Here is a 23,283-nt window from a genome sequence, read left to right as displayed (position 1 = left end):
GCCAGAGGCAACGGTGATGAAGGAAAAACTCTGTGAAACAATATGAGGTAGAAATTTTGAGAGAAAACAGACTCAGAAAGGAAGTCATACTTATCTGGGTGACCAATCATTTCCTTCCCTGTACAACTATATAGTCAGTTTTAGCGGGTTAATTCAGGTGTTCCACTACCACAGAGTACTTGCTCGGGGGAATCTGAGTGGTCTTCTCTGCTGGCATGTTGTTCTTTGTTGTAAACCAGGCATAAAAATCATTTAGTACATCTGGGAGCGAAGCATCACCATCAGAGATATCATTCATTCATTTTCTACCGCTTAGCCGAACTACTCGGGTCACGGGGAGCCTGTGCCTATCCCAGGCGTCATTGGGCATCAAGGCAGGATACACCCTGGACGGAGTGCCAACCCATCACAGGGCACACACACACACACACTCTCATTCACTACGGACATTTTTATAGAGATGCCAGTCAACCTACCATGCATGTCTTTAGACCGGGGGAGGAAACCGGAGTACCCTGAGGAAACCCCCGAGGCACGGGGAGAACATGCAAACTCCACACACACAAGGCGGAGGCGGGAATCAAACCCCCGACCCTGGAGGTGTGAGGCAAACGTGCTAAATACTAAGCCACCGTGCCCCCCATCAGAGATATGTGCTACAGCTTTGTAGACCACACACAGGACACAGTAAGCTATACAGCTATACAGTTATCACATGAATATCTTGCCATATTAAACTGCTGTGTGTGTTGTATAGATTTGTGATAAAAATGATTCGTCTGTTCTGACTTTCAATGCTTCTTTTCCAAAATGTTTATTTGATTCTATGGTGACAAATAATTTAAAAAAAGAAAAAAACAAAGAAAATGGTTATACACTGCAGCTTTGGCTTTCTTTCATTGGTACAAGAATAATGTTTAGATCTTCTATGTATCCTGCTACGTTAATCAATTAAGTCAGTTTATTTATTTAATTACAATTTTTTTGAAACAACCTTAAATAAATGTAACATTACATTAAGATGTTTTCTAGTCGGTTTGAATGGCATAGCCTTCTGTGGAACATCACCAAAATGCAAATCAGTGAAGACTTCATGCTTTGTGTAGTTTTGTACACTTGAGGCATGATGCTTTTCTTAAATCATGTTGTTCCAACACGACACAACTTTACTGAGTACAACAACAATGCACAAACATGAAGCCATTCTACTCATTCGCACCGGGCTACATTACGGTTACCTTTTAAGACTGGGACGGATTGTGCCGTGACTCTTTGTGTAAGCAACACTAAATCCTTTCGAAATCAACTTCGTGGATCCCTTAGAGACCTTGCAAAACACACACCAGTTGTTCACCAGGTATGAATGTTTCCTGAGGTAGGTGACTATAAACAAAAAATCTATTCCTCTTCAAAATGCATATTTTAAGGAATACAGTGACTGCTGGGTAGATTTCAAGCATACATTTATGAGGAAAAGGTGACAGAATCTATTCAAAATCCATATTGGTCATCTTTTTACTATACCCCAGGGTTCAAGTTCATATTTTCAGTATGGCTGAGAAAAATATCTTTCTCCCTGTGTGAATCCACTCTGTTTAAAGAAGTTTAACCTTTAAAATGTGCAACAACAAGTATTTTAGATTTCTGTTGGTTTATATATATATATATAATACAGTATAAATAATATATAACAATCCATTTTATTTTAACAAAGTAAACTTTAACAAGTATATGGTAACTTTGATGCAAAGTGTGTGTGTGTGTGTGTGTGTGTGTGTGTGTGTGTGTGTGTGTGTGTGTGTGTGTGTGTGTGTGTGTGTGTGTGTGTGTGTGTCTGTGTGTGTGTCTGTGTGTGTGTTTTAGCTAACTGTCCATAAAATAAATTCAGTATTTCTCCAGCAAATTGTATTTTCCAAGAAAATAACTTCTGATTGACAGTGTAAAAGGGGCGTGTACAATAGTTCTATCTAATAGCACCAGAACACACACACACACACACACACACACACACACACACACACACACACACACACACACACACACACACACAGGCGCGCGCGCACTTTCAGTCCATTGCGCTCTGAAGACCAGGAGCTCCAGAGATGTTCACGTTGACGTGACTGAAATTGCGCGATGATCGTCACGTGGAGGTTCCTGACCATCTTGAGTCTGGTCAGTTACACAGAGTCCGAGTGCTCCTCGACATCATACTACAGGGACTGCTGGATCCGGCGGTTCCCGGGACTGCACGTGGACCCGGAGGAGTCTCAGCGCAGAGGCGCGCAGCTGCTGCAGCTTTACCGTGGAGACAGCGCACAGAACTGCAGCCGAGCCTGCTGTCTCTCCTCCAACTGTGAGTCCCAGCCTCCAAATATCCCCCTGTGTATAAGCTGTATAATTGGGTCTGAAATGTTTTCATGACATTAAAATATTCAATTCAATTCAAATTTATTTCTATAGAGCTTTTTATTTGAGCAATTGACATTGTCTTAAAGCGGCTTTACAGAACAAAAGCTTAGAACAACACGTTATTATAAAGAATAATATAAAGATTAATATGATACAAAAGTTCAAGATGAATATTAGGTATATTTAAATGTGTTTGTATTTATCCCTACTGAGCAAGTCTGAGGTGACTTACCCTTAGATGGTGAAGGAAGAAACCTTAAGCGGAACCAGACTCAAAAGGGGAACCTCATCCTCATATGGGTGACACTGGATGGTGTGATTATAAATATACAGTCTGATAAATGTTGTATTGATGAGGAGATTGTTGTCCTCAAAGACCACATGGAGTTGGCATCTCCTCTATAGTATAGCAGGGTCTAAAATACATAATAAACATAAAACTCTCTAAATTATTTTAGCACTTCTGTACTATTTTGCTTTTAATAATGGAATGACCTACTTTTAGAAATGTAAAAGTACAAAATAAGGTATTTAAAAGAAATATATGGTGTATAATCCTTGCAGGAATATCTTAACTGAGCTCATGAAGTGTGCAAACAGTATAAAGACCTTAAAGGCACAACAGTGGAGATTATATATATATTAGAATGCAAATTGCTGTATGATTTTTGCTCTGTATTTGATGTTCATGAATGTTCTGATTTGGGGTGTGTGTGTGTGTGTGTGTGTGTGTGTGTGTGTGTGTGTGTGTGTGTGTGTGTGTGTGTGTGTGTGTGTGTGTGTGGCACTTAGATGAATTGTAATTAAAACCTGCTTGTGTTTATGATATAAGTTGACCCATTCTCTCTCAACTCGCAGCCTCCTGTAATGTGGCTGTGTTTCATTACTACACCACTCAGGACAGTGTCAATTGCTTTCACCTCCACTGCCCAACACTGGAAAGCTGTATACGCCATCAAAGGGCCAATGTCATCGTCTACAATGTTACCAAAGGTGGATGTTCAAGTATTTAATTATTGTCTACACTATATGACAACAAGCTTGTGACCAGCACACCCATACATGCTTTTTATACATCCCATTCCAGTGTAGTTTATCATAATTCCTTCCCCTCTTATGGGAAGGCTTCTCACTAGATTTTGAAGCATGGGGAATGTTGGCATTGCTATGCTGGAACAGGTTTGGGTCTCAGTTCCAGTAAAGAGAAATTACAATTCTATAGCATACAAAAACATCCTCTACAATTTTGTGGTTCTAAATTTCTTGTAAGTTTGTGAAAGTAAAAAATTTGGGTGTGATGGTCAGGTGTCCATACAGGGCAAGAGCTTTTGTCAATGGTTACATCACACTTTAAAATTAGGGGAAAATGTGATCCCAGTGACTTGATCCTGGCATGGATTTGGTGCTAGATGGTCTTGCTTTTCTCCTGAAATTCCACATATAATGGTCTAAGGAGTTTGCAAAGAATGGTATAAAACAAAAAACATCCATTGAGCAACAGATCTGTGGGCAGAAATGCCATGGTGATGAGATTATACATTTGGCAGTGACCAGGTCCAAGCAGTAGTCAAACACCTTAACCACTGAGCCACCACATTCGTGATAAGATGGGGCAGAGAAGATGGCTAGACTGTTTCCAACTTAACAGAGAGGCTAAAGTAATTCAAATTGTTACTATTTACAACCGTAGTAAACAGATAAGCATCTTAAAACAGAAAAACTGTCAAACCCTGAGGTATATGGGCTACAACAGCAGATCATCTCATCGGGTTCTAATTCAGTCAGTCAAGAACAGGAATCTGGGGCTATAGTAAGCACAGGCTCATCGAAACTGGACAAGCAAAACTGTTAAATAAATAAATAAATAAATAATTAAACAAATTAATTAATAAATAAATAAATAAATAAAAGGAAAAAGTAACAGGCATTGTATTTGAGCCTAACCTTGTATCCACTGTATAATCCGGTTCCTTTTCTTGGGTTCACATTTTTTTAAATTATTATTTTATTATTTTTTTAAAACCTCTTTGCCTGTATTTGCATGATATTGTGCATTGTGCTGCTGCTGGCTTGTTGAATACTTGCAGAAAATCTACTGTATATATGAATGGTCTCATAAGGGAGTTGCCTTATTAATTAAATTATGTTTGAACCAGATAATATAGATCCAGTATGACAGCTTGAAACGTTTATGTTTGTGTATTGCAGGAATGGATCCTGACCTTTTGATATTTGGGAAACCCTTCCCCTCTAATGCCCAGGTGCACCCTTACCTGGCCTCACTAAACATCTCTGATTCATCTGGCACAGACAGACGTCAGTTCAACCGGCCTCACATGGACCCCAGCAGCTCAGCACATCCTACTATTCTTGCCTCTACTCCTATTACATCTACCAGCACACCAGCATCCAGCTTTCCCATCTCTTCTTCTCCGCCTCTTTCTGTTTATTCCACTCAAGATAAGCAAGACACATTTCCGGCTTCAGCGATACAGACATCTACAGCCCTGAAGCAGTCATCTCATCTCATTTCTTCTCGTATTATTATTACCAATCCTTCGACAGACCCTACTATAATGTCTACTACAAATACGTCCCCAGCTCCTAGGAGATCAGTGCAAACCTCTGTCAGATTAACAAACAGGCAAACAAGCTCAATTCCCCAACCCACACATACTTCCAGTACCACTATAACACCTTCACAACTATCCAGTCAGCTTACATCAAGCTCATCATCCTCCTCCCAAGTAGGTCTCCTTGGAACCACAAGTGCATATACGATCAGCCAAATTGTATCCACAGAGATAAAAACAATGCCATATTTAGCCATTAGTACAACCCTCAGTAGTGGCCGTACCACAACAACCTCGCTTGCCCCTTTCTCAGGTACAGGAGAGACTACAACCGTCTCTGTTCCGTTGACAAGTACTCCAGAAAGTAGTACAGGAATACCTGTATCACTCAAAACTACTCCACCTAGTAGTATAGGAATGACTCCAACCTTGACTGTTCCTCTTTCTAGTACTCTGCAAAGTAGTACAGGAAAGACCCCAACCACGATTTTCCCTTTCTCAAGTGCTCCACAAATTATTACAGAAGAGACTTCAACCTTGCCTGTCTCTCTCTCAAGTATTCTGCAAAGTAGGACAGAAAAGTCCCCAACTTTGACTGTCCCTCTGCCAAGTTCTCTGCAAAGTAGAATAAAAGAGACTATAACCCTGCCTGTCTCTCCATCAAGTAATCCACAAACTGATACAGGAAAGACTACAACCCAAACTACACTTCCCCCAGCCCAGCTAAGCTCTGCAAGTGCATCCATTGCCTCAACTCCAGCATTTATTCCAGTCAAAACCACAACAGGTTATGGAACTACAACTACAGGACCACAACTGGTGACGAATACCATAACAACCACCTCATGGTTCTATAATCATGCCCAAACACCGCAATCAACAGCATCTCCTCTAAAAGTAAAAAAGATTACTCCATCCTCAGCAACAGATGGAGTTTCTCAAAAGCATTCCAACATAAATGTGGGTACCACTGATGTTTCTGTGACTAATATCAGTCCAACGACGTTAAATAGACTTCACTCATCTGTGGCAGCTTCAGAAACCAACTCTGACCTACACACATCAACAACAATCCCTACCATCTTGGAGGACAGCCAACCGTACCCCAACGACACAAAAGGTTACGTTAGCCGTAACGTTACGACAGGTAACAGTCCACAGCCTGTAAGTGATGGAGAATTGTCACAAGTTTGGCATCTGGCAGCTAACTCTGTCCTGGTAGCCTTGGCAACCTGCGCAGCCTTAGCTTTTGGTTGTTGTTGTTCAGTGCTGATGGTGGCGAGCTGGAGAGGAAGGAGGAGGAGGAAAGGGAGATACCAGACAAAGCTAAAAGGCAAGAAGTGCTCCATGCGCCTCATCAAATACGTCTTTGTGAGGGAGAGCTCGTGATTCAGGTCCTTCTGACACTTTTGTGAGATTTCAAACTTGCCACACGATCACGGTTACTCGAACTCGCATAAAGGAACGATCCATGAAGTTCATGAATGTGTGTACGTTTCTTTTCTGCCTTAAATAAAATCAATATAATGTTTAAAACAAAAAATTGTTATATAAAGACCAAAATGAATTGAAAGCTTTAACATTTCCAAGTATTGTATGAGTGTTTATCAGTCACCATTAACTCTTAACCTTAACCATGATGAGTATTATGAGTTTATCTGAAACGTCATGAATGTAATACCACTCGCGTGTCTGAGAAAATTCAGCAGTTCTAATAATCTAATAAACATCTAATAAACTCATTTCGATAACTATTGCCATAAATAATAAAAAAATATGGATGTTTTTAGTTCTGTAGAGAAACCAAAACCAGCAAAGAAATCTTGATGTTCACATTAAGTAGTTTGATGGGTGCTTCCAAGCAAGACCGCCAACAAGCTAAGTTTTGTTCTGTAAAAGTAGTTGGGCTTTAAGTGCTAGAAGCTGTTAAGTGTGTTACAGCGACCTGGGCTTGCTCTAGTTTTTGCTCAAACGGAAAGAGCCGGAACTTTTTTCGAAGGAATCGTGTTACACTTTTCCCACAACCCACAGATCAGAACAGAAACTAAATGGTGCGACTGGGTTTATTTAGCAAACTTTGTTGAAAGAATTCTTTGAACGGGGTAGGGAGAGATCATTTACTCTTACTGATCATGTTGTGCTGTTAGAGTAGACTGTTAGAGTCATATTCATGCATAAGAAGCTGGAACGTTTTCCTGGTTGTGTGTGTGTGGGGGGGAATGGCGAAATAAATAAATAAATAAATCGTACGCTTCATTAATGTGTCACAACATAAGCAAGTGTTGGGTGCAAAGATTTTATTTGCCGTTAAAGAGAATAGACGACAGACGGGAAAGACGGAGAATACAGAATGAAGGTATTTGGTAGATAAACTCAATGAATCAAACATCTTAAAGTGATCATTTATGAGATCCAATGTATCAACAGAACTGCATTATGGCAAACAGCTGAAAACTGTTCATGGATCTTTTAACTTCATGGAAACAAGTGGCATCTTCTTTCAGCTATTTATACTTTTTTTTTTTTTTAGACGTTTAGTAGTTTCTTCACTGCCTCCTTGTACTGCTGCAGGTTGTTCTCTGTCTCTCCGTCGTTCTTGAGCTTGGTCACGGAGTTTTTGTACTCCTGCACCTCTGGCCGTCCCAGCAGCTCCTCCCGCGCTCCTCCCTCTTCCTCCAAGTTCTCTTGTGCTTGACGCATACGCGACAGAGTTTCCAGAATGTTCTTCTGAGAGGGGCTGTCCTCCCAAACGTACTCCTCCATGTCAGCTCGTGTCTTATCTTTCTCCCACGCCTCTGTTTTCTGAAATGGAGAAGTGGAAAACGAACAGTGTTTGAATGGTAAAACCGGGATAACACCAGAGGCACATCAAGGAGTAGTAATAATCCTGGATTTAGATCACCTGCTTAAGTAGATCTCCCTAGCCTAGTACTGCATTTCAGGCTAATCATAAATGTAAAGTCTTGTGTGAAGATCTCATCTCATCTATTAAAGCCTTCAACCTATGAAAGTCTCCAACATTCCTGCTAACCGAAGAGAAAAAATGCTCTCTCACTGACTTATGCTTTGTGCTTTAGGCAACGCTTCAAAATAATTGGATTTTATTAAGATATTTCTAATGTGTTGACCCTCTCTGATCGAATTAGGTCCTGAGTTTAAAGAGGCAGAGTGATTAGTCGTAGGCCTGATGATGTGATTACCCTTTCGCAAAACAGAGAATAAAGGTTTACTTAATTATGCTGCATGCATTCTCTTGTTTTTAAAAGGCCCAGGACAGCTACATAGTGATGTCTCCATGATGTAACACGTGTGAGCTACATATACAATTGTTGGGATTAAATAGCATCCGATACATAAGTCTTTCTCTGTAGATCAAATAAGTAAATCTAAGTTTTGTACCAAATCCAAAACGTTGTCGTCGGGGGCGGTTCTAGGCCTTTTTTAGGGTGGCTCCAGCGCCCCCTGTCTGTGATCTCAGCCACCCTAAAACTAAAAGTATCATTTTTACTTTCATAAATAAACAATAAAAATTACGTTAAAATGTAGGACGTGTCGTCGATGGGAAAGAAAATTATTTATCAGTTTGATCCAAGAGCGAATTTTTTTTACTTTGCTTTTACGCACGTGCGTTGTAGTCTTTCAATAGTGTGTCATCAGCAATAGTGCGTCATCATCATCGTCCACGCGCAGTCAGAGCTGGAGGCGTTTATCTATAACGTTAATCGGCGGAAAGCCGCAAATACGGCAACCAAAAGCAGTGAAATGTCACTATTCTTATTACCAGAGTTGTAGCACAAACAAAATATTAATGCAAACAATCCATTCAATACTGAATAAAAATAACATTTACTGATTTGGTCTTTGTCTTGTGAATATTTTTTTATTAATGACTGCATTCATAGGACACACTGTTCGTAGAGAATGCACATGAACTGATTTGATTCGAGACTGGCATCATTACATCATGCATAAAATTTTGGTGTCCGCTTTCGCCATTTTAAATAATACCATAACTTTTGGCTTACTATGTAGTCATATAATATATAATATAAAACTCTTCTTGTTTTAAATTCTCACTGAGGGCTAAAAACCCCTAAAGATGAAATCCTAGAAACGCCCCTGCTTGTCGTAGCAGTAGAAATGTTTCAGTCTGCTCTTTTTAACAGAATATGCAGTTTATGCAGAAAACTTTAGCTTTAGATCAACATGTTGTTTAAACTAATAGCAATGTTGCCGTATTTGTAAGTAAATCAGGCCTCGGAGATATAAATCACTCGTATGGTCACTAACAATCACTACCATTGTTAGCTCCATCCCCCGACCACCCCCGCCTGCCCCTAGCAACTCAACGTCACTAGCTGTGTCGAGCCATTCGCTGGCACCTCTATGGCAACCATTGTAGCCGCAAAGGCCAGTGGACATGGTTACACTTCCCAGCCAGGAAGGCTAACAATACTCGACCATGGCCTTTCTCTGGTAAAGCTGTGTCCTTGGAGCAAAGCGAAGGTGCATGTTACGAAAAACAAATAGTCCATGTGGTCCTTGGGGAGAACAGCATGCTGGGAAACGCACCTGACCGATTTAACCGATTTGGAACGGGCCGTTCTGAGGTATTCTGCGAGGAAGTGAGGAATGTCAAAGCGAGTAGAAGGGAATAAATAAGGGTTTTGTTTTAGTCTTGTTCTAAACTCTAGGACAAACGTGGCTAAGCTGTGTACTGGTAAAGGGTGTGGTCTTTTGGGTCTCACAAATGTCAGTGTGGGAGAAGTTCAGCCGTATCGTATTCATTCGCCCGAAACTTACACTGTAGTCAATTACACCCTCCAGCTTTGCTGTGGAACGAGAGAATGACAAGTATTTAAGGTGTGTACACTGCGTCCTGTTTGCTGGTGTAATCATGCACTTCTTCACTGTGAGAAATGGGGCACTGCAGAAAGTCCCTCCTCATCTGGTCATTTACAACCAGCGACTGAAGAGTGATGTGTCTGTTATTCTGCCAAACACTAACTAAAGCACACTATTACACAAGCCCTCTCTCTCTCTATCTGTCTGTCTGTCTTATCTGTCTGTCTGTCTTATCTGTCTGTCTCTCTATCTGTCTGTCTCTCTATCTGTCTGTCTGTCTTATCTGTCTGTCTCTCTATCTGTCTGTCTGTCTTATCTGTCTGTCTGTCTTATCTGTCTGTCTGTCTTATCTGTCTGTCTCTCTATCTGTCTGTCTCTCTATCTGTCTGTCTGTCTTATCTGTCTGTCTCTCTTATCTGTCTGTCTGTCTCTCTTATCTGTCTGTCTCTCTCTCTATCTGTCTGTCTCTCTCTCTGTCTGTCTGTCTCTCTATCTGTCTGTCTGTCTCTCTATCTGTCTGTCTGTCTCTCTATCTGTCTGTCTGTCTCTCTATCTGTCTGTCTCTCTATCTGTCTGTCTCTTTATCGCCATCTCACTCTCTAACCCCATCTCGCTCTACATCTTACTCTGCCTCGATCTCAATATCTCGCTCTCTCTCTCTCTCTCTCTCCCCATCTCGCGCTCTCTCTCTCTCTCTCTCGCCCCATCTCGCTCTCTCTCTCTCTCTCCCCATCTCGCTCTCTCTCTCTCTCTCCCCATCTCGCTCTCTCCCCATCTCGCTCTCTCCCCATCTCGCTCTCTCCCCATCTCGCTCTCTCCCCATCTCGCTCTCGCTCTCTCCCCATCTCGCTCTCGCTCTCTCCCCATCTCGCTCTCGCTCTCTCCCCATCTCGCTCTCGCTCTCTCCCCATCTCGCTCTCGCTCTCTCTCCCCATCTCGCTCTCTCTCTCTCTCCCCATCTCGCTCTCTCTCTCGCTCTCGCTCTCTCTCTCTCCCCATCTCGCTCTCTCTCTCTCTCCCCATCTCGCTCTCGCTCTCTCTCTCTCTCCCCATCTCGCTCTCGCTCTCTCTCCCCATCTCGCTCTCTCTCTCTCTCCCTCTCTCTCTCTCTCTCTCTCACTCTCGCTCTCTCTCTCTCCCCATCTCGCTCTCGCTCTCTCCCCATCTCGCTCTCGCTCTCTCCCCATCTCGCTCTCGCTCTCTCTCTCTCTCCCCATCTCGCTCTCTCTCTCCCCATCTCGCTCTCGCTCTCTCTCTCTCCCCATCTCGCTCTCTCTCTCTCCCCATCTCGCTCTCGCTCTCTCTCTCTCCCCATCTCGCTCTCGCTCTCTCCCCATCTCGCTCTCTCTCTCTCTCTCCCCATCTCGCTCTCGCTCTCTCTCTCTCCCCATCTCGCTCTCGCTCTCTCTCTCCCCATCTCGCTCTCGCTCTCTCTCTCTCCCCATCTCGCTCTCGCTCTCTCTCTCTCCCCATCTCGCTCTCGCTCTCTCTCCCCATCTCGCTCTCGCTCTCTCTCTCTCCCCATCTCGCTCTCGCTCTCTCTCTCTCTCCCCATCTCGCTCTCGCTCTCTCTCTCCCCATCTCGCTCTCTCTCTCTCCCTATCTCTCTCTCTCTCTCTCTCCCCATCTCGCTCTCGCTCTCTCTCTCCCCATCTCGCTCTCGCTCTCTCTCTCTCCCCATCTCGCTCTCGCTCTCTCCCCATCTCGCTCTCGCTCTCTCCCCATCTCGCTCTCTCTCTCTCCCCATCTCGCTCTCGCTCTCTCCCCATCTCGCTCTCGCTCTCTCTCTCTCCCCATCTCGCTCTCGCTCTCTCTCTCCCCATCTCGCTCTCGCTCTCTCTCTCTCCCCATCTCGCTCTCGCTCCCCCCCATCTCGCTCTCTCTCTCCCCATCTCGCTCTCGCTCTCCCCATCTCGCTCTCGCTCTCCCCATCTCGCTCTCGCTCTCTCTCTCTCCCCATCTCGCTCTCTCTCGCTCTCCATCTCGCTCCCTCTCCATCTCGCTCTCTCTCTCTCCCCATCTCGCTCTCGCTCTCTCTCTCTCCCCATCTCGCTCTCGCTCTCTCCCCATCTCGCTCTCGCTCTCTCCCCATCTCGCTCTCGCTCTCTCCCCATCTCTCGCTCTCTCCCCATCTCGCTCTCGCTCTCTCTCTCTCCCCATCTCGCTCTCGCTCTCTCTCTCTCCCCCTCTCTCTCTCGCTCTCTCCCCCCATCTCGCTCTCTCTCTCCTCCCATCTCGCCTCTCGCTCTCTCTCTCTCCCCATCTCGCTCTCGCTCTCCCTCTCGCTTCTCCCATCTCGCTCTCGCTCTCTACCCATCTCGCTCTCGTCTCTCTCTCCCCATCTCGCTCTCGCTCTCTCTCCCCATCTCGCTCTCGCTCTCTCTCTCTCCCCATCTCGCTCTCGCTCTCTCTCTCCCCATCTCGCTCTCGCTCTCTCTCTCCCCACTCTCGCTCTCTCTCTCGCTCTCTCACACTCTCTCTCTCTCTCTCTCTCTCTCTCTCTCCCCATCTCGCTCTCGCTCTCTCTCTCCCCATCTCGCTCTCGCTCTCTCTCTCCCCATCTCGCTCTCGCTCTCTCTCTCCCCATCTCGCTCTCGCGCTCTCTCTCTCCCCATCTCGCTCTCGCTCTCTCTCTCCCCATCTCGCTCCCTCTCTCTCTCCCCATCTCTCTCTCTCTCTCTCTCTCCCCATCTCGCTCTCGCTCTCTCTCTCCCCATCTCGCTCTCGCTCTCTCTCTCTCCCCATCTCGCTCTCGCTCTCTCTCTCCCCATCTCGCTCTCGCTCTCTCTCTCCCCATCTCGCTCTCGCTCTCTCTCTCCCCATCTCGCTCTCGCTCCCCCCCATCTCGCTCTCGCTCTCTCCCCATCTCGCTCTCTCTCTCTCTCTCCATCTCGCTCTCTCTCCCCATCTCGCTCTCTCTCTCTCCCCATCTCGCTCTCGCTCTCTCCCCATCTCGCTCTCGCTCTCTCCCCATCTCGCTCTCTCTCTCCCCATCTCGCTCTCTCTCTCTCCCCATCTCGCTCTCGCTCCCTCTCCATCTCGCTCTCGCTCTCTCGCTCTCCCCATCTCGCTCTCGCTCTCTCGCTCTCCCCATCTCGCTCTCTCTCTCGCTCTCCCCATCTCGCTCTCCCTCTCGCTCTCCCCATCTCGCTCTCTCTCTCGCTCTCCCCATCTCGCTCTCGCTCTCTCCCCATCTCGCTCTCGCTCTCTCGCTCTCTCTCCCCATCTCGCTCTCGCTCTCTCCCCATCTCGCTCTCGCTCTCTCGCTCTCCCCATCTCGCTCTCGCTCTCTCCCCATCTCGCTCTCGCTCTCCCCATCTCGCTCTCTCTCTCTCCCCATCTCGCTCTCTCTCTCTCCCCATCTCGCTCTCGCTCTCTCTCCATCTCGCTCTCGCTCTCTCCCCATCTCGCTCTCGCTCTCTCTCTCCCCATCTCGCTCTCGCTCTCTCCCCATCTCGCTCTCGCTCTCCCCATCTCGCTCTCGCTCTCCCCATCTCGCTCTCGCTCTCTCTCCCCATCTCGCTCTCGCTCTCTCTCTCTCCCCATCTCGCTCTCGCTCTCTCTCCATCTCGCTCTCGCTCTCTCTCCATCTCGCTCTCGCTCTCTCCCCATCTCGCTCTCTCTCTCTCCCCATCTCGCTCTCGCTCTCTCTCCCCATCTCGCTCTCTCTCTCTCCCCATCTCGCTCTCTCTCTCTCCCCATCTCGCTCTCGCTCTCTCTCTCTCCCCATCTCGCTCTCTCTCTCCCCATCTCGCTCTCTCTCTCCCCATCTCGCTCTCTCTCTCCCCATCTCGCTCTCGCTCTCCCCATCTCGCTCTCGCTCTCTCTCTCCCCATCTCGCTCTCTCTCGCTCCCCCCCATCTCGCTCTCGCTCTCCCCCTCTCGCTCTCGCTCTCTCTCCCCCCATCTCGCTCTCGCTCTCTCTCCCCCCAGCTCGCTCTCGCTCTCTCTCCCCCCATCTCGCTCTCGCTCTCTCTCCCCCCATCTCGCTCTCGCTCTCTCTCCCCCCACCTCGCTCTCGCTCTCTCTCCCCCCACCTCGCTCTCGCTCTCTCTCCCCCCACCTCGCTCTCGCTCTCTCTCCCCCCACCTCGCTCTCGCTCTCTCTCCCCCCACCTCGCTCTCGCTCTCTCTCCCCCCACCTCGCTCTCGCTCTCTCTACCCCCTTCTCGCTCTCGCTCTCTCTCCCCCCACCTCGCTCTCGCTCTCTCTCCCCCCACCTCGCTCTCGCTCTCTCTCCCCCCACCTCGCTCTCGCTCTCTCTCCCCCCACCTCGCTCTCGCTCTCTCTCCCCCCACCCTCGCTCTCGCTCTCTCTCCCCCCACCTCGCTCTCTCTCGCCCCCCACCGCGCTCTCTCTCTCCCCCACATCGCTCTCTCTCTCCCCCACATCGCTCTCTCTCTCCCCCCCAACCTCACTCTCTCTCGCCCCCCACCTCGCTCTCTCTCGCCCCCCCACCTCGCTCTCTCTCGCCCCCCACCTCGCTCTCTCTCGCCCCCCACCTCGCTCTCTCTCGCCCCCCACCTCGCTCTCTCCTAATTCTCAAGGTCTCTTCTGTTGAATCCCCTGTGGCACATTGTGTACATCATGGAAACGCAACTGTCAGCATGCAGGAGACCGATGAAAACAACGGAGACCCTGAATGTATGTCCGAGAAGAAAGATGACGCGGCTACAGCTACGATGATCGGTTCATATCCCATAGAATAGGAGCACTGGCATCACACACCAAGGCCGAGCGAATACTTCAGCACTCGCATTTGGTTTGTTCAGAAGGACTTACCCACGACTCGTGGTACAGAACAGTGAGCAGGTACATGGCGTAGTCATAGTTCTGCTGTCTCAGTGGACAACTGTGGAGAAAGCAGAAATACATTTTTACAATTAACATGCTTATGCTAAAGAGAGTCGACCATTTTTAAAAGAGAACTGTTTAACAAAACTACCACATCTACAATAGGAAAGCTTTGAATTGCAACAAATCGGTAGTGGGAGGAATCTGAAATCGATTCTTTTCCCACAGGATTTCTTGTGTGTTAATGATGAAAACGGAGAGATGAAGTCGATCAAGTTATTTTCTAAGCAAATTAACATGCTGTATTTAGAAGCCGACACCATAGAACTGAGAGGCTTGATGGACTCCTCCTTATAGCTCAGTTGTCGTTTACCCTCCCTGTTGCTCGTCTGATGAGTCGGGGCAGGTGATGTCTACTGCCATTTCTGGTAGATACCAGAGTGATAACGTCCCTTTGGTTTAACTCCGGTCTCAGCTGAAACACATGCCAGCATCTAGCAGCTTTTGTTTTTTTGTGCAAGTTTCTAACATGACAGATCACAAGCAGGTACGTTAAATATCTGCCACGGATGCCTGTAATCGTATCGCTGGTGGTCTCACCGGACGGAGATCGACGCCCAGATGTACTGAGTAACAGACGATGTTCGACTGAGTTTTTAATGTATTGTGTTTGGCATGCACGCGTTTGCAATACACAAGCCGCTTTACTGCAAGCTTTGGTACAATGAGTCCACTGCACCACACCTTAGGAACACCTTGGGTTTTAGCATGCTGACAAGTCAAAAACACAGAACAACATTGAGCAAACGCAAAGAATGCCTTCACCGATGAACAGCCTGCGACAGCGTGGAATGCTTTGACAGACCTAGTCGATATTTACACCTTAACAAACCTATTTTGAAAGTAATTTGTTCCGTGTTGAAAAGACGCTTGACTGAAAAAGTGTTCCGAAGAGTTTTACTAAAGGATTATGGGTATCTTGACTAGACAGCGTGTTGGACATGATGCCACTGCGATGTGCAATGTTATGCCATGTGCTGCTCGTGTGTTTACTCCTTAATTCTTCCCTGCAGGTCAACGGTGGCTCAAGCGGTTAAGGCATTGAGTTGTTGATTGCCGTTTGGCCCTTGAACAAGGCCCCTAAACCTCTCTGCTCCAGGTATCATGTTGTATCATGGCTGACACTGTGCTCTCACTGTGCTGTAATGTCTATGTGACAAAATAAAGGCTTCTATCGATCTATTGCTCCTGCACCAAACGTTCGCTTAGCGATTACCAAAGTACTCGTTACTATCTAAGAAGGGAATATTCAATGAAAGCAATGCCGCTTTAATGATAACCAATAAGATGGTTTTAATTGTTGCTTGAAAATATTCCACAGATCGACTTAATATGCGACTTTATAAATAGAAGAACTTTTTAACAACAGTGCTACGTGTTAGAAGGTGAGAATGCGGTGCAGGCTACCTGTCAGTGGTGATGGTGAGCATGTCTGTATCTTTGTTGTAACGCTCTCCGCACAGTTTGATCGTTTTCTTCCTGGCATGGTCGTCTAGGTTCAAACTGGACAGCTTTACCTGAGGCGACGATTAAATATTAATAGACGGATTGATATTAGTCTGGTTTTCATATGTAGAAATATAGAGAATAAATGCTCTCCAGGCAATAAAAAAAAAAAAAACTGAAGCAAAGTTTCAGATGATATGTACTTCAATAATAAATAAATAAACAAACAAACAAACAAATAAATAAAAATAGATAAACAAACAAATAAATAAACAAATAGATAGATAAATAAATAAACAAACAAACAAACTAATGAATGAACGAATAGATTAATCCATTATTAATCCATCATCAAGTGCGACTGAAGCATATGGCAGTAGAGGAACTGATAAATATGATGTTTAGGTGCAGGAGTAATAATAATGCTTTACATTTGGTTGTAGTATAAAGAATGGTATGTCAATCAGAGATTAAGTTATTAAACTGGTGACTTGACAAGTAAGGATGTCATATTAACCTGTAGATTAAATGCTGATAAAGATAAAAAAAAATATGTAAATAATAAATAAATCCTGTGTCTTTACAACTAAAGTACGATCTGACGACAGAAAAGTCATTTTAAGGTTCAGACGAGGCTCACTGTGAGTGTGACGATACGAGCGTCTGGGTTCCTGAGCGATGGTCCAGCAGACACGAAGTCCTTGGTCTGTATCTGGATGGGAAAACGTTCCTCGCACTTCACATCCGAGTCCAGTGCGGCAGGCCACTCGGTGCAGAATGCTGCGACAAACAAAACACAAGCTCAGAGAGTTCGGAAATGCAACTGTGCTGCTACCGACAAGAGGAAGGGCAGATTTATAGAAGACGTACGTTTGAGCGCTTCACAATGTTTCTTGATGGCAGCTGGGGTTAAGTGTAAGAAGTTGGGAACCTGTAAGACAGTGACATGATGTTGATTCTCTAAAAGGAAAAGAGAATAATTTATATAGCTGAAAATAACGTCACAGTGGTACTTTGCATGGATCAGATTTGATAAGGAACTCGATTTTTCAGCAAAAACGTCTATACAGAACAGAGAGTAGTCTCCATGGTGATTGAGTCATGCTAGCTAGCGATATCTAACTTGTTCAGTGTTAGCACACACGTGTTGGAAGGCCTGGTTTAGATATCCGTGTCTGCAAATTTGTGAAGAAGCAAAAGCACTGCCAGCGGACGGTCGCACAGACGTCTGCCGTAAGACTTGAACGTGCACTGAAATTAAAGAGACTCAGTTTTGAAGCCATGTGATTTAGCTGAGTAATATTAACACCATCAATTTTCATGCATCCAATATGATTATCACACATTTTCAAAACCCTGAATGAAATCAAACTGAGCTCACACCCGAGCTGAGAATCGAACCCACGAAGCACATGAAAACATGAAACACGTTACCAGTGTGCTACCATATACTCTTTAATCGACTAAATTTAATACTATAGCTATAATTATAATATAGTTCCCATTAGGATGCACAGTGTATGGGGCGGGTGCGCAGTGTAAGGTGCTGGTGCGCAGTGTAAGGTGCGGGTGCGCAGTGTAAGGTGCGGGTGCGCAGTGTAAGGTGCGGGTGCGCAGTGTAAAGGTGCGGGTGCGCAGTGTATGGGGCGGGTGCGCAGTGTAGGGGGCGGGTGCGCAGTGTATGGGGCGGGTGCGCAGTGTAAGGTGCGGGTGCGCAGTGTAAGGTGCGGGTGCGCAGTGTAAGGTGCGGGTGCGCAGTGTAAGGGGCGGGTGCGCAGTGTAAGGGGCGGGTGCGCAGTGTAAGGGGCGGGTGCGCAGTGTAAGGGGCGGGTGCGCAGTGTATGGGGCGGGTGCGCAGTGTATGGGGCGGGTGCGCAGTGTAAGGGGCTGGTGCGCAGTGTATGGGGCGGGTGCGCAGTGTAAGGTGCGGGTGCGCAGTGTAAGGGGCTGGTGCGCAGTGTATGGGGCGGGTGCGCAGTGTAAGGTGCGGGTGCGCAGTGTAAGGGGCGGGTGCGCAGTGTATGGGGCGGGTGCGCAGTGTATGGGGCGGGTGCGCAGTGTATGGGGCGGGTGCGCAGTGTAAGGGGCGGGTGCGCAGTGTATGGGGCGGGTGCGCAGTGTATGGGGCGGGTGCGCAGTGTATGGGGCGGGTGCGCAGTGTATGGGGCGGGTGCGCAGTGTCAGGTGCGGGTGCGCAGTGTATGGGGCGGGTGCGCAGTGTATGGGGCGGGTGCGCAGTGTGCTCATCTCACCTTTATGAGTTCCAAATTGCCCTTTTTCTCAGGAGGCACTCCTCTTTTCACTGGGTAGCCCATTCGCACTGGTAGTGGCACAGCATCGGGTTTAAAAGGCTTAGCGGTGGGATAAACTGCAGTCCAGTCCTGATCCACCACCATCCGCTCTGTCCGCGGCTCTCCAGCCTGCATTGCGCAGAGGAAAAAAAAACCCTGCGTGTCATTCCGAAGCCCGAACTGAAACGTTTTAAGATTAAACTAAATAAAGAAATGAATCAGTACTTGCCGCCCGTCTCGGTTTCCTCGGGCCCCGACTGCCTCTCTCTAATACACCTGAAATGGAAATAAAGACAGCTGTGAAAATAGTTTAATGACCTTTAAGTTTCATTAAAGGTGATGACTACTATTATATTAAAACAGTTTAATTAAGCTGTCGTGATAGTAGTTACATCACTTGTGGCTAAGGTTTATAATAAATAAACAAACAAACAAACAAACAAACCAACCTCATTCATTTTATTTGCCCTTTTAAGCACCCGTGGGCCATCAGAACAACCGAACAAACAAGGTCTTAATCCTAAAACAGTTCTTTATGTGATTATAGGCTGTACATATGACTTGTGACTATACTGTATGTCTGTATCTCAGCATCATTACAGATAACAGTTGCATTAAATCTATTTGTTAACGATCGCATTCACATGTTGCTTCGACATCACTACTTTATAGTATCGTAATAATTTAACACAGCATGAACTAACCACGGCCCTGTACTCTTTCACCTATTAGTGCTTCCACATGCTGATCCAGCTCATTAGCTAAGGAACACTTATTACTGAGCTGAAGCTAAAGCAACTACACTGGCATGAGCAGGGGTTACACCAGGATTAGGACAGTGTTGGCCAAGAAGATTTTTCCCCTTTGTTACGACAACATGCGTGTCGTTTTCTGCCGTCAATATGGTTATGGTTGTTTGAGCTAGCACGAGATGAGAGCTGACTCCAATGAGGTCCCAGATGGTGCATGTGCTCCTCACCCAACTCAACACAATGTAAATAAGTCCTTTGAGAATACAGAGAAAGCAGCAGCAGGGTGGATCCGAGATTTGAACTCATAACCTTCCAATCATTAGTCCAACATCTTAAACACTCAGATACGACTTTCCTATAAGAGATCATTGTGGATTAGGTTACGGGTTGTGGATTGGGGGACAGGGTTTCCTCAGAATGATGAGGGTACCTGTCTCCTGAATTGCACAAAACAATAAACTAGCTAACAATCCACACCATGAGTCTTCCTTTTTTTTAAAAAAAAAAAAATTCAGGCTAATTTAATAAGCCAACAAATGTTTTACATGCAGCTTTAAGTTCTTGGGAGTTCACATCTCTGAAGATCTGTCCTGGCACCAGAACACTTCAGCTCTGGTTAGGAAGGCACAACAAAACCTGGCGTTCTTGAAAAGTCTTAAGAAATCTCATCCATCCCCAGGGATTTTAAGGAGTTTCTACCGCTGCATCATCGAGAGCATCCTGACCATCTCCATCACTGTATGGTACAAATGCTCAACTGTGTGTGAACGTAAAGCCCTGCAAATGGTGGTCAAAATCACCCAATTTGGCACCACCTGCCATTGAGCACCTCCACCACAGCAGATGTCTGCGCAGAGCTCACAACATCATCAAGGACTCTTCACATCCCAGTCACAAACTGTTTAACGTCCTTCCATTAAGGAGATACAGGAACATCCACACCAGAACCAGCAGGTTCAGGGACTGCTTCTGACTCACACTACATCATTAGTACACTGTAAAAAATACTGTATATAACTTTTGTACAATTCTACATACAATGTTCATATTACATATCGTTTTTTTTTTAATACTCCTCATTTCTCTACATACATAGTGCTTTACATACATCTGCACTATTTTATTTATGTGTATCTTATAGCCTTTATATTTATTCACTGTATAAATGTTTACACATATATTCAATTCAATTCAAATTTATATCTATTGAGTCTTTTACAATTGACATTGTCTCAAAGCGGCTTTAAAGAACAAACACAGAACAAAAAAGTGATTATAAAGAATAATATAAAAATTAATACAATACAAAAAGTTAAAGATTAATATTAGGTATATTAAATGTGTTTGTATTTATCCCCAATGAGTAAGTCTGAGGTGACTCAGGTGACTGTGGGGAGGAAAAACTCCCTTAGATGGTAAAGGAAGAAACCTTGAGAGGAACCAGAGTCAAAGGGGAACCTCATCCTCATATGGGTGACACTGGAGGGTGTGATTATAAATATACAGTCTGATAAATGTTGTACTGATGAGGAGCTGGTTGTCCTCAAAGATAACACTGAGTTGGCATCTCCTCTTTAGTATAGCAGAGTCCAACTGTATCTCTCTCTAAATACACACACACACACACACACACACACACACACACACATATATATATATATATATGGTGTCCAACACACTAGTCTACTTGCACAATTGCTTCTCTTTGCACTTCTGGTAGATGACAAACTGCATTTCGTTGCTGTGTATCTGTACTATACAATGACAGTAAATGACAATACTATAAAATGACAATAATACAATGACAATCGATGTACATAGATAAATCTATCCATGTACACTTCGAGATAAACTGTGGTCTTGTGCGCATATAAACACACACACACACACACACACATATATATATATATATATATACACACTGTGAACTATATACAACTAATAATAATCTAGAATTTTTATTCGGTTAATTCTTATTTCTTTTATTATTCGTTATTTCCTTTATCATTAATTATGTTTACCTTCTGCTCTGTGTTTATGTTCTGTAAAGCTGCTTTGAGACAATGTCTATTGTAAAAAGTGCTATACAAATAAACTTGAACACACACACACACACACACACACACACACACACACACACACGCCCAGACAGACAGACAGACAGACAGAGCTTGTGTGCTCTACATGAGAAAGTGCTAAAACATTTATGAAACGGTTAGCACGTTCACCTCACACCTCCAGGGTTGGGGGTTCGATTCCCACCTCCGCCTTGTGTGTGTGGAGTTTGCATGTTCTCTACGTGCCTCGGGGGTTTCCGGATAAGCGGTAGAAAATGAATGAATGAATGTATACAGGTTGTTAACACAGTACAGATTATTAACAGTAGTGACTAGGGATGCCACAATTCTCAATATAATATTGAACCGTTCGGTACGACATCCACGGTTCAATACGCGCTTGTGAATTGCGTTTTTTTTTTCGGTTTTACGTTTAAATAATTTATGTGCTTTTTACTTCTCTCCGAATTGACTGTTTGTGTGTGCCAGTATGTCTACGAGCTGAGATGAGGAAACTCCTCCCCGCGAGTAAATGTTCAATCTCTATGCTCTAAAGTTAGGGGGCGCTGAACCATCATTCCACACTGCCTACTCAAACGGAAACACTTCCAATATGATTACACATCTGCGGCGCCATCACCCAGCAACATCAATGTCTGAATGCAGGATGGAAGAGCAGGTAATAAAGTCCTCCAAAAAACAACAGTCCCTCGCTGAATCCTTCCAGCATACATACCCAACTGGTTCCGAGAGACACATGAAAATCAGTGTTGCAATGTAACGTAGTACAAATACTTTGTTACTGTACTTAATGTCACGTATCTGTACTTTACTTCGCTATTTAAATTTATGTCAACTTTCACTTTTACTCCACTACATTTCCGAGATAAAATGTCTACTTTTACTCCGTTATATTTCCACTAAGCATCTTCGGCATTTATCTATAACGGCGGCAACCAAAAGCAGTGAAATGTCACTATTCTTATTACCAGAGTTGATAGCACAAACAAAATATTAATGCAATATCAATACTAAATAAAAATAACATTTATTTAATTGTTCTTTGTCTTGTGAATATTTGTTTATTAATGACTGCATTCATCGGACACACTGTTTGTAGAGAATGCACACATACATGAACTGATCTGATTCAAGACTGACATCATTACATCATGCATAAAATGTTGGTGTCCACTTTTGCCATTTAATAATAGCATAATTACTTTTGATACTTAAGTACAGTAAATATCAGATACTTTAAGACTTTTACTTTAGTAATATCCTAAAAGGTGACTTTCACTTCTACCAAAGTCTTTTTCTAGTGCGATACTTGTACTTTTACTCAAGTATTGCTTTCTAATACTTTATACAACACTGATGAAAATAACAAAGGCAGTAGGGGTGTTCATTGCCAAAGATTTGCAGCCGTTTTCGGTGATTGGAGATGCAGGCTTTTGTCATCTTATAAAAACTCGCACTTTTTTCAGCATCGAGATAATTCCCGACCTCTATGAAAAGACATGCAACAGTATTGTGTACGAATTGGCTCAAGCACAGAGCCTTGCTCTGACCACAGATGGTTGGACCTCGCGGGCAACCGTGAGTTAACTCACTGTAACTGTTCACTAGGAACTAGTGGACTTTTCTTTGCTTTTAAGTAAAATAAAGGAGTATCGCAATAAATCGTTTTTATTTATTTCTTCTTAACCTCTTACTGTTCCTATTGCCTAAGCATAGAATAACAAAAAAAAACCACTTGTGTTAATCCATCAGAACCGAACCGAACCGAAGGTATGTATTGAACCGTGGGCTAATTGTATTGTTGCATCCCTAGTAGTGACATTTACAGTCCTGTATCACAAACACAACACGCATAGTGACAAACCCTCACCTTGGCTCCCAGCGCCATTGCTCGTCTGCAGTCTTATGGAATATGCGAATCTTTGGTTAAGTAAAATAAATGTGTTAAATCCGTTCCTTTTGCATGTTAACCTAATTAAGGGCGAAAGCACGGGACTCAGCGTGGACGCCGCCATGATGCGTCTGTCCGGTGTGTC

General features: G+C 44.8%; 2 protein-coding genes across 2 annotated transcripts; one reads left to right on the top strand and one right to left on the bottom strand.

The window, feature by feature from the left end:
- The first annotated feature begins 2,035 nt into the window (after window positions 1-2,035).
- Window positions 2,036-6,615, top strand: LOC113653881 (uncharacterized protein PB18E9.04c). Its single transcript, XM_047819880.1, has 3 exons — window positions 2,036-2,353; window positions 3,268-3,402; window positions 4,618-6,615. The coding sequence occupies exons 1-3, from the start codon at window positions 2,134-2,136 to the stop codon at window positions 6,369-6,371; spliced, it is 2,109 nt and encodes a 702-aa protein (XP_047675836.1). The 5' UTR covers window positions 2,036-2,133; the 3' UTR covers window positions 6,372-6,615.
- A 649-nt stretch (window positions 6,616-7,264) lies between these two features.
- Window positions 7,265-23,283, bottom strand: mrps35 (mitochondrial ribosomal protein S35). The gene is made up of 8 exons (XM_047819871.1): window positions 23,118-23,283; window positions 18,647-18,693; window positions 18,379-18,546; window positions 16,997-17,057; window positions 16,767-16,906; window positions 16,088-16,197; window positions 14,609-14,678; window positions 7,265-7,784 (listed from the first exon to the last, which is right to left on the bottom strand). The coding sequence occupies exons 1-8, from the start codon at window positions 23,260-23,262 to the stop codon at window positions 7,509-7,511; spliced, it is 1,017 nt and encodes a 338-aa protein (XP_047675827.1). The 5' UTR covers window positions 23,263-23,283; the 3' UTR covers window positions 7,265-7,508.

This window comes from Tachysurus fulvidraco, chromosome 10 (assembly GCF_022655615.1).
Source record: "Tachysurus fulvidraco isolate hzauxx_2018 chromosome 10, HZAU_PFXX_2.0, whole genome shotgun sequence".
NCBI lineage: Eukaryota > Metazoa > Chordata > Actinopteri > Siluriformes > Bagridae > Tachysurus > Tachysurus fulvidraco.
This window is presented reverse-complemented; position numbering and strand designations above follow the sequence as displayed.

Excerpts from the sequence above, each read along its gene's own strand:
- LOC113653881 (XM_047819880.1), top strand. The coding sequence starts at position 2,134 with ATGATCGTCACGTGGAGGTTCCTGACCATCTTGAGTCTGGTCAGTTAC. Across the intron at positions 2,354-3,267 it reads CTGCTGTCTCTCCTCCAACT|CCTCCTGTAATGTGGCTGTG; the intron begins GTGAGTCCCAGC and ends CTCAACTCGCAG. Across the intron at positions 3,403-4,617 it reads CGTCTACAATGTTACCAAAG|GAATGGATCCTGACCTTTTG; the intron begins GTGGATGTTCAA and ends TGTGTATTGCAG.
- mrps35 (XM_047819871.1), bottom strand. The coding sequence starts at position 23,262 with ATGGCGGCGTCCACGCTGAGTCCCGTGCTTTCGCCCTTAATTAGGTTA. Across the intron at positions 17,058-18,378 it reads GCAATTTGGAACTCATAAAG|GTTCCCAACTTCTTACACTT; the intron begins GTGAGATGAGCA and ends ACTGTCTTACAG. Across the intron at positions 7,785-14,608 it reads TTCTGTACCACGAGTCGTGG|AAAACAGAGGCGTGGGAGAA; the intron begins GTAAGTCCTTCT and ends TCTCCATTTCAG.